At 38.2% G+C, this 11556-nt stretch overlaps 1 protein-coding gene across 6 annotated transcripts in view; it reads left to right on the forward strand.

The window, feature by feature from the left end:
- The window catches only part of Jade3 (jade family PHD finger 3), a 199777-nt gene that overhangs the window by 118064 nt on the left and 70157 nt on the right, over positions 1 to 11556 (forward strand). For all 6 annotated transcript variants that reach the window (XM_023717850.1, XM_023717849.1, XM_023717851.1 and 3 more), the window contains 2 exons: positions 3445 to 3501; positions 4256 to 4335. In XM_023717850.1, coding sequence (XP_023573618.1) covers positions 3456 to 3501; positions 4256 to 4335 — 126 coding nt within the window. In that variant the 5' untranslated portion in view covers positions 3445 to 3455. The remainder of the gene's footprint in view (positions 1 to 3444; positions 3502 to 4255; positions 4336 to 11556) is intronic.

Genomic DNA, 11556 nt, shown 5'->3' on the forward strand with positions numbered 1-11556 from the left:
AATTAAATACCAATGCCTTGTAGACTGAGTAACTAACTTAAAGATAACAATATGCAATGTATTAACCATTGTGACCCTCCTATCATGTTCTGAAATCTTGTTTTTTGAGTTTTTTCTCTTTAAAAATAAAAAAAGTTCACTGATTTTTCTATTAGTTCAAATCTTCTCTTGAATCCCTTACAGTATTTTTAGCAGTACAATTTAAATTTGGCTTTTCTTTGTACTTTTTATCTCTTTGTTGATATTCTCTGTTTAATATAATGTTGTCATGGTGCCTTCTTTTACTTTAATAATGATTTTCTTTTTTAAAAAAAAAAGTACATTTACATGGTTAATTTGAAGTCTGTGCCTATTAATTCCCACATTGCTTTTACAGGCAGTTTTTTAAACTAGTATTTAAGTCATACTTTCCTATTTGACTATGTCATTTTTGAAACTGGACATTTTAGGTAATATATTGTAGCAATTCTGGTTACCCCCTTTCCTCTGCTCTTTATTACTCTTTGCTTATTTTCTTCTTTAGTGACAGGCTAAATTATTGAAAATTGTTACTCAACCTCCAACCCTGCTGTGCATTGTGAAGCCTTCAGTGTTGCTCTTTAGGGGCACACACTTATACATGCCCAGTCTCCCAGGCATGACAATGATTTTCTGTATGTTCTCTTTAATTGTCTCTTTCCTTGACCACACCCTGTCTTTTTTTTTTTTTCAGAACCGGGGATCCGGGGATTGAACTCAGGCCCTTGTGCTTGCCAGGCAAGCGCTTATTCTACTGAGCTATCTCCCCAGCCCCTACACCCTGTCTTTAAGCGCCACTTGTAGATACCTGATTATTTTGTTTTTAATGATGTTCTGGTACATAAATCATCATACAAACTGACCCAAATTAAGACTCTTTTGAAGGATTCTGTTTCCCAAGATCAACGTTTGATATTTTTCTGGGGCTGGGTTGTATAGCTAAGTGGTAGAGCACTTGTCTAGTATGTACAAGGCACTTTATTATAGCTTACCACTGAGAGGGATAGAAAATTTCTTTTGGCCCCATAAGGTTATTCTGTACTCTGCTTTTCCCTTGTTTTTTTTCTAGCATGTTAGCCAACAGAGACTTGAACTGCCATACTCTGTTACAAGTGAAGTCAGTTCCATTGTAGGGAAAATTGGAGCCCTATATTCTATGACCTATCTCTTTCCTTAAGAAAATTCTCTAGGTTCAATCCCCAGCATGCCATGCTGGCCCTGCCCCCAGGGTGCACTGAGACGGCGACTGAGCCTGGCATGGTGGTGCACACCTGTAATCCCGAGAGCTTGGGAAGATGAGAAAAGGAGGATCACTACAAGTCTGATCTGTGTAATGAGACCCTGTAGGCCTTGTACTAAACACATAAATAGAAAAGAAAATTCTCTGAACTATAGCTTTGATACATGATATCAGAACTGTGTTGTTTCTTTCTTAGGGCTAGGGAGATGGCTCAGCAACATAAGCGCCTGTTTGGCAAGCGCAAGGTCCCAAGTTCGATCCCTGGTACTGCCAAAAAAAGAGTACGTAGAAAAGAAGGGCTGGCCAAATAGCTCAGTGGATTAAAGCACCTGCTTAGGCAGATGCAGGGTCAGAGGTTCAATCCCCAGCCTGCTGTGCCAGCTCTGCCCCTGGGGTGTGCTGAGACTGTGATTGAGACTGGGCGTGGTGGTGCGCATCAGTAATCCCAGCTCTCGGAAGGCTGAACACAGGCAGATCACTGAGTCGAATCTCCGTAGTGAGACCCTGTAGACCCTTACTAAAATGCAAAAAAAGAGAGTATGTTGTTTCTTTCTTGAGTGGGAGCCTCAGATCTTGTAGGCCTACTTCTTCTGGTGTAAAACTCCCACTCCACAAGCTGAAGCTAGGACAGGCATGGTCTTCGTATTATTGGTGATAGTATACCCAAGGCATAGCCTCCGTTTCATAATGGGATCTGGGTAGAATAAGGAAGTCCCTGCCTCATAGCCACACTCACCTAGAACTTATCCTTAGCAGTAGGTACCTGAGAACACAATGAAAAATGCTAATACCCTGCTCTTCCCAGAAAGAAATGCTTACAACTGAGAGCTGGAGAGAGGGTGAGATGAGCCCCATGTTTTTGGCTGCATTGATCTGTATGAATTGTATACTGGGAGAGATGAAGGAAATGGATCTAGGTCCAAATTCCACAGATTCTTACTTACTGGGTTTCACTAGATTTTCTTGAATAAAGCTTTGTTTGCTTTGTGACCTTAAGGCCATTTTTAGAGACTTTAAATGGTTGGTTATTGTTACTTTAATTGGAATAACTTTCACCAGTTTCACTGGAATGTGGGTCTGCAGAGCTCCTCACATAGTCACATCAGAAGAACTCTATAAGCCTTTTAACATACAGTCTTGTTGTTCTTGCTCATAATTGTTCACAGTGGCCATACACTTGGATTTCTACTTTCTCAATATATTGTGAATGGTTTTAAGTAGTAGCCCTGACCTTTATTCCTTGTAGAACCAAGATAGCCCCAATAGTATTTTGTATGTTGTGGCTTACAAAGGCATGTCAGTCACTGACTGTGTCACTGTCTTCAGTAGTTTGTATTTTCAGCAGTTTATTTGTGTTGGAGTGCTGTGTCTTTTTTTCTTATTCTCTAGTGTTGATGTGTTCCTAGAAGAATGATGCTTCTTTTTTAATCTACCATTAGCCATAGTAAACAAAAAAAGCATACTTGAGCTAATAGAAATTTTAGTCCAAAACATTCATTCTTCACAACATAGGAGCTTTCTATAACATTCCTTGCAGTATATAATTAGTTATAACTCTAGATTATACTACTTATTTGGCAGATAAGGACAGAGAGAGAAAGGATGGAGAGAGGCAAGCAGAAAAGGAGTGCGGTCATGCTTTTAAAGATAGGAAGTATCTTATTCTTTCTTTAGACAGTCTTGTTCATGTCCTTTCAGCCTTGGCTCTACCTTCACAGCTACTTTTTTTTTCTTATTGTTCCCTTATTAGGAGCTATGGATAGAAATGACCCCTAGCTGCCCCACCACCTTTATTTTGGTGTACAGTGGACACATCTGAGGCTCTGGTCAGCATTATACCACTCATTCTCTGTAGCTTGGGCTTTCTCCTGATGCTAATATGTAACTTTACCCAGTCTTTCCCACACTGTGTATCAGAAGATGTGGTTGTAGTATTCTTTTCTCATTACTCTAGATCAGTGGTGATGAACCTATAGCATGTGTATGGCAGCAGGCTGTTTGTTACCATTGAAAGCTCTAAAAGAGTCACCATCAACTGCTCTGGATCATTTGAGAATATTCTTGACAGAAATCATTTACTTTGTGTAATTTCCCTGCTGCTACTTTTGGTATCTAAACGACATGTTGACTGCCCTCTGGGATGAGTGTGTTTTATCTGTTTCATTCAGTGGTGTTCTCTTCCCCAGGATGCTCCAGGATGAAACGCCTTAGGCCTCTCAGCAGCACTGACAGTTCAGATGAGTGTGAGTAGAACCAGCTGGCAGCTGGTACCTTTTGTACCTGTGTCCCTTTGAGTATTTCTTCTTTCACTTGATGATAAGCTATTTCCTGCTTCTTTCAGTGGTTAAAAACTGTTTCTCAGAAAGAAAGCTCAGGATCTATTTTTCTTAATTAAATGTTATTATAGATAAATAGGTAGAAATAATTGGTTTTGTGTGTTATTTTTCACTTTTATTTACCTAAAAAACAGAAGTGAAATCTAGTAATACTTTAACAGAAATTCTCTAGAAAAAGATAAGAATGTTAGAACATAAATTATAGAGCCTGATTCTAGTTGTAGCTAAGATACTAAATGTTTGACTGTGGGTCCATCATCATTTGGAAAAGTCCTTAATAGCTTCTGGGGAAGTACTAAAAAATACATGGATTGCTTTGCCACACATTTTTATTTTTTCCAGTTGTTCTGCAGATACTTGTCCTCCAGTTGGAACATAAATTGTGTTATTCCAAATATCATGAGGTGTGATTACCCCAAATCAAATCTTTCCAGCCTTTGCATTGTTGAAGCTTTACACTCTAAGAACTCATCTGTAAATGTTAAATTCCATTGTGAGGCTCTTTTGCATGCAGTTTAACTATTTTCTTCAATAGTATGAGGTTTTTGGGATCTTCCCCATCATATCATTCATAATTCTCTTGGATATCATTTCATTTAACAGCAGTTAGTTAAATTAGTGGGTAATACATCTCAGTATTATTTATAATTATCTTTTGCAGGTCCTTCCACTTCTTCTACATCTGGCCCAATGCATAGGAGCAAGTCAAATATTCCAAAAGAACACAAGAAGCTTGATGAGGTGAGATCAGATATTCAATTTTTAGACTTAAAAAAAACAGCCAGATAGCCGCCTCCTGCCCACAATAACTACAATACCCTGAGTCTGAACATATGCAAAGTAAAGTATATGTCAGTTGATAGACTTGTTTTCTGATGAATTTTTTGTTTTCCCAGGAAAGTTTCTATTTCTTTTCCCCTTTAAGAGAACAATAATATTCATACTAATTTCATTTTGGTGATGATAAATGTCTGGCTTTAGAATATTGCTCCCCTAGCCAGGGAGTCAAAGAGAGCCAAATTTGATTGATAATACATCAAGAGATAGGCTAGGAGTTTGCGGGTGGATAAGGGAAGGACTAGGTTAGCAACAAGGTGGGTTAGTTTTGGGGTTTTTTTTTCTCTTTTCTTTCCTTTTTTTTTGCAGTACTGGGGATTGAACTCAGGACTTTATGCTTGCAAAGGAGATGCTTATGCTGCTGAGCTATATCCCTGACCCTTGGGCTGTATGATAGGTCCTCACAGACTTTGGAGCACTTCTGGGGCACTTCTTGAGAGGCTGGTATTTTTCTGCTCTAAGGCAGCCAAGTTCCACGGTGTTGTTTAGACTTAGTAATGGTTTGCTAGATCCTGCCAACTTTCCTCTGTGATAATTACATGCTGAAAAACTGACCCCATGTATCTTCATTTCTACTACCAATAGTCTTCTTTAACTGTAAAAGAAAAAAATGTTAGTTATCTGTTTCTATTTGTTCACAAAACTAGTGGCTTAAAGCAGCATACATTTCTTTTTTCTGTTTCTGTGTATCAGGAGTGTGGGGCAGTATGACTAGGTTCTGTGTTCAGCATCTTTCAGGGCTACACCACTGTGCTGATTTTTATGTGTCCTCATCTGGAGGTTCAGATTGTTGAGAGAATTCATCTCCTTGGAACAGGAGGACTGGGGTCCATGTTATCTACTTGCCTTTTTTGTTCTCTCAGTACTGGAAATCAAACCTAGGTAAGGGTTCTACCAACGAGCTACATATCCAGACTTCCTGCTGGTTTTTGATAGAGAACCATTTATTTCCTAAAGGTTACTTATACCTCCTTGCCACACAGCCAGAAATTCATAGGACTTGTCAGAACAGGGCACCTTACTTTTTTAGAGCCAGCAAGGAGTGTCTTTCCCTCTAGTCAACTAAGATGGAATCTTATATAACAAAATATGATCATGGAAGTGACATTATGTCTCACTTGCCATATTCTGTTGGTTAGAAATAAATTGCAGTTTCTACCCAGAGGTTACTTTTTATTGCCCTATTTTTGCCAGAGATATTTCTAGGCACAGTAGAATACCAGTTTATCTATATATGTCTGTTTCATGTAGAAAAAACCTGTAAGGAATATAATGAACATAAACAGGAGTGGAATAAATGTCCTGTCTATCCAGAGGAGACTTTGACTACAAAATGGTAAAAATAATAATAATATCTTTCCCTATAGGAGGAAAAATGGTACTAAGACATGAAATGACTCAAGGGCTTTGGATCCTTAGACATTGCCTCCAGATCTGTTGGAATAAAAATCTTTTTTTGCAAGGGACAGGGGAAACTAGGTTGTTATAAACATTTTTTTTCATTCACATTTAACATTATGTAATAAAAGGAAGCCTAGTAATATCTGTAAGATAAAACTACTTCTAGTGTTAGAAAAGAGCTTGATTTCATCACTGAAATAACTTGTGTTGTCAGTATTATAACATGAATGTTATCAAAGCTATTTCTCATACCTACCATTTATTGAAGTTTCCATGTGCCAAGAGCTTTACATTAGATAAGCTAATTTATTTCCCTAACATCATCAATTGTCAGACTCACCTTAGATGCTTGTTAAAAATACTATACTGATTCCAGATGAGTACTACCCTGCGGCACTAGTGAATTAATTAATTCCAAATAAGGTGCCTGAGTTCTTTTTTTATTAAACATTCCTTGAAAATTTTCCAGTTATAAATGTGGGATAGGTCAGCCATGGTAGTACACACCTATAATCCCACCACTCAGGAAGTTGAGGCAGAAGGATTGCCTTGAGTTTGAGTCCATCCTGGGCTACATAAGTGAGTTCAAGATCAGCCTTAACTGTGTAATGAGACCCTGTCTCAAGAACTAAAAACGAAAATCAAATGTGTATCATATGGAGACTTAACCCACAGCTCTGCAGGAAAACTTAACTGAAATAGAAAAATTGAAGTTTACTTATATTGTTTGGACCTTTTACTTGGGGTCAGGGGACAGGGACTCGCTTGTAGTTCAGGCTGTCCCTAACTCATTATGTAGCCCAGGCTGGCCTTAAAAGTGCAGTGATCTTCCTAATTTGGCTAGGAATACAGGTATGCACCACCATACCTGGATACTTACATTGTTTTACTCAATATTTATGAAAACTATTATTTTATCATCTAAAACAATAGTGCTCACTTAGATTTAGCCTTATTGATTTTTTTTTCTTTTCTTTTCTTTTCTTTTTTGCGGAACTGGGATTGAACTCAGGCCCTTGCACTTGCGAGGGAAGCGCTTATTCTACTGAGCCATCTCCCTGGGCACCCCTCCCAGCCTTATTGATTACTGATAAGCTTACTTTTGGGGGATAATACATATGTTAATATCTTGGTTCATGAATGCTTCTCTTTGTAAATAATTCACTTTGGACACGGAAGTTTTCAGCAAATTTTTTTTTGTTTACAAACTCCACATTGAGTAACAAACGTGACCAATCATGGCCATCTTTCCCGCATGAACACAAATGGAACCATTTGCCCTTGAATCGTGAAACAAATTAAATTTGTGAACCAAATTCATATACATAGAATTATACTTGATAGGAGTTTTTCATAATATTGAGTCATAATTTAAATTCATGGTTGAACTATTTTTCTATTGAAATAGTTTACATTTAATTTAAATTTTGTATTATTTAGCATGACTGTCATTTTTTCTATTTGTTCCCTCTGTTGGGTATTGGTCCTGTTTTATTTTCTATCTTCTGTGGATGACTTGAACAATATTTTTTTTAATTTTATGTTGATTTATCTATAGTGACTTTGAGTGCATATCTTTGGTTATTTCAGTGGTTATTCTTGTTATTCCCGTTTAGATATGGAATTTATCAGTCTACTCATCTCTGCATTTTACCTCTTGAAGTATAAAAACTATCATTATTTAAGTATCTTTTTCTGTTCTTCCCTATCTTTATACTATAACTCTTAAGTATTTTCTCTGAATATATCAAGAACATTACATAATGTCATATTTTTTCAACCATAAAACTTGGGGGGAAACCTCAAGAGAATAGTCTATGTACCCAAATTTATAGACTTTATTTCTTTATTGCTAATGTTTCCATTTTCCCTTTTTATTCACTACCTTTCTATTTGAAGAACTTCTGTCGTCATCTTTAGGCTAGGTCTTCCAGTGATAAATTTTGTTGATTTTCATTCATCTGAGAGTGTCTTGATTTCTTGTCTTCTTTCTTGAAGAATATTTTTGCTTGATAAAGAATTATGATGTTGGGCCAGGAAGATAACTCTGCAGCACAAGAGCCTGCCTGACAAGCACAAGGTCTTGAGTTCGAGCCCTGGTGCCAAAAAAGAATTATGATTTGACGATGCATGGTAATGCATGTTTGTAATCCAAGCACTCTGGAGGCTGGGGCAGTAGGATTCCAGTTTGGAGGCCAGCCTGGGTTACGTAACAAGAGTATCTTCTAAAAAAAAAAATAATAATAAGGTGGGCCGGGGAGATGGCTCCATGGAATAAGCGCTTCCCTGGCAAGCACACGGGCCTGAGTTCCTTCCCTGGTTCCGCCAAAATAATAATAATAATAATAATAATAATAATAATAATAGAAGGAAAAATGATTTAACAGTACTTTTTCCATAATTTTATTGAGAAACAAATAGCAATGAGACAGTTTAAAATTAAATTGGTAGGACAGTTTCAATAATTAACACATTACATACTGTCTTCCTAGTGGTTATTTGTTGTACAAGATGCAGACATGATATCCTATTTACAAACACTATTAGAACAAATCCTTCTATTCATTGAATTAAGAGAATGTAGCTATACATCTCCTAATCATTTTGAATGCACAGATACAAAATGGTCATTTATCTGTATCGCCTTTTATTGTTTAGTTCCGTCATTTAAATAGTATAGGTGTGTTAATTCAGCAAAATATTCTAAAAGAGTCCAGTAGTCCATAATAGTATTGGGTCTTCCGCTTCACTGGCAATGTCAGAAATTGTTGACCTGAGTCCTCTACAGCTCAACATAACACCATGACTTTACTTCTTATACTTCGTTTTTATGCTTTTCTGCTGGATGGTTAAGACCAAGATGAAGCAAGACCTATGCAACAAGAGTTGTAGCTTTTGAGTCTGATAAGGTCAGTGAAATCCCCTCAAGATTTATCCTGAGACCCTGTACCTCAGATTGTAGAATCTTTGTCAGTGTCAGCCATGTGGATGAGTCACGGCCATTGCTTCGCCAATTTGCCCTGTGAAAGCCTGAGAAAATGTTTTCTCTCCATGTGACTCTCCTTAGGTACAGTCTACATCATTGATCACTTTCCTCTTTGGCCCCATAATCTCCTTGATCAGAAAATTTGGGACACTACTAAGATACATGACGTTACAGTACAAGTTCTCACATGTCCTGAGCCTTAATTGACCTTGGAAGGCTAGGGCCAAAATGTTGACTTTCCTTGCGGCCCTCCTTTTTCTCTGATTTTTGGTGTGCAAACTTAGGTAGTTAACCCTCCAGAAGAGAAGCCTATTGTTACTACCATACAACCTAGGCTGTTGAGCTTAACCTCACTGTCTGAATATCAAACATCTTAGGCATAACATGGAACAGGTATTTTTCATCAAGTATTGATATGTTAAACTTTAAGTCCCTGCAGAATATGACAAAAAAATTAAAATATATTTTAAAAATACGAATAAAGAATTATATGTTATGTTAACACATAAGTCCAGAAATCTAACCATATACAACATTGTTGCAGGACAGTCCTGCAACACTCCATTTCCTGTCTCTTGCCTTCCTTCATCATCCTCTTCCTTTTAAACAATCATGTACACAAGAGACAGCACGGCAGCAACTGGCATGTCATGACAAGCAGCACATAGTTAGAAGATCAGAGTGACAGGCACTCCAAGCATGAACCTACTATTACAGATTGCCATCTTCAGTGCAGTTGCTTAGTTCACAGGTGTCAGTATATATAGTTAGTCAGGGCAAGAATCCTGCCAATTAACTGCTAGATTCGAAAATCTTCTGAAAATTCTCAGGATCATTGCCTTACCCATTTTCTTTTTTTTTAAAACATTTATTTAGTGTGAGGGGGGCAGCTCAGCCCACCAGGGGGCGGGGCTGGCTGGCATGTGGTGCTGGGGGATTGAACCGCGGTCCCTGTGCTTTGCCAAGCTTGTTCCAAGTAGGTACTTTAGACCACTGAGCCATCTTTCCAGCCCGCCTTACCCATTTTCTACATATAACTGTATGGCTTGCCTCTGTCATGTTTCCTAGCTCTTCTCCTTGCTCTCTCTTCATCGTCTAGTCCTCAAGTTCTTGCTTTCCTTTTAATTGTATTATACCTTTCTATTTGTATTTCTTCTTTTGAGTTCTTATACTAGGGAAACTATACGATTATTTCACTTACAAGTTTATCTTCAAGTGGCATCCACTTAAATATAAAGTCTTCCAGTTTATCATTCTTTATAGCTGAGTAATACTCCATTTTATAAACATACTACGTTTTTCATCCATTCCTCTGGTGACGGGCATCTTGGTTGTTTCCAGGATTTGGCTATCACAAATTGTGCTGATATAAAAATAGGTACACATATGTCACTATGATATGATGTTTTCAGATCCTCCAGGAAAATTCCCAGTAGGGGAATAGCTGGTTTGAATGGGATTTCCTGTCCTAGTTTTCTAAGGAGTCTCCATGAAAGTACTTTGCTTTCTTTCTTTTTTTTTAGGACATAATATTCCTTTATTTTTTACACATTGACAGAGGTTTTTCAGTCAACAATCACTGCAGTGGAAAACAGCATGAAGATCAGCCTCCAGCCATTGACAGGTGCCCTGCTCAAGGCCTAGGCTCTTCCTTGCCCAAGTGGTGAGGTGGAGGGGTGTACGTCCCTTCCTTTATTAGCTTATCCTGCTGCTTCTTGATGGCAATCATGCATTTCGTCGCCACACAAAAGTGCCCTTGTCTCCTTCCCCGGCCGCCGCTTCAGAACGACAGGTTACCATGACATAGACATCTGCCGCAAAGCATCAGTACTTTTCTTTCAATGCCTGGAAAACGTTGTGTTATTACCTGTTAGACTTCATGTTTTCTGATGGGAAATTTTTTGTTCAAGATCTTTTTTTTTTTTTTTTCAAACATTACATTGTGATGTCCCTGGGCGTGGATTTTTTTTTCGGTGCTTGAGACTGACTCAGGGCTTCATATATACTTGGCAAATACTTTACCCCACTGAGCTACATCCTCAGTTACCTCCTCCTTTTGTGAGATAGGGTCTTGATGCTGAGTTCCCTAGACTGGTCTTAAACTTATGATCCTCCTTCCTCATCCTGTCAAGTAGCTAGAATTACAGGTATACATCACTATACCTTAATGGATTTTTGTTATTGTTTTATCCTGTTTTGGGTTTGGGCAGCTTTTTTTGTTTTAGTTTTTAGGGGACAGTACTGGGATGCTTTACAGTTTATCTATACCTCCAGCCCTTTAAAAGTGCTTTTATTTAATTTCATTTATTTTTGCCATAGTATGGATCAGATATATGGGCCTTCCCACTAAATTACATCCTTAGCCCTTTTTTAAAATTTTGAAATAGAGTCTTGTGGAGTCACATAATTGCCCATACTGGTCTCAAACTTGGAGTCCTCCTACATCAGCATCTCTTAGTGCTGGGATTATAGTTGTACACCTTGGACAACTTCTTGAGTCTATAGACATATCTTCTTCCAAGTGTGGGGAGTTTAGAGCCATTATTTCTTCAGATGTTTTCCCATCTTATTTCTCATTTCAAGACTTCAATTGTGGGGCTGGAGAGATGGCTCAGTGGTCTAAAGCACCTACTTGGAACAAGCTTGGCAAAGCACAGGGACCATGGTTCGATCCCCCAGCACCACATGCCAGCCAGCTGCGCCCCCTGGTGGGCTGAGATGACCACACACACACACAC

Source organism: Octodon degus, unplaced genomic scaffold, assembly GCF_000260255.1.
Source record: "Octodon degus isolate 3935 unplaced genomic scaffold, OctDeg1.0 scaffold00055, whole genome shotgun sequence".
In the NCBI taxonomy this organism is placed as follows: domain Eukaryota; kingdom Metazoa; phylum Chordata; class Mammalia; order Rodentia; family Octodontidae; genus Octodon; species Octodon degus.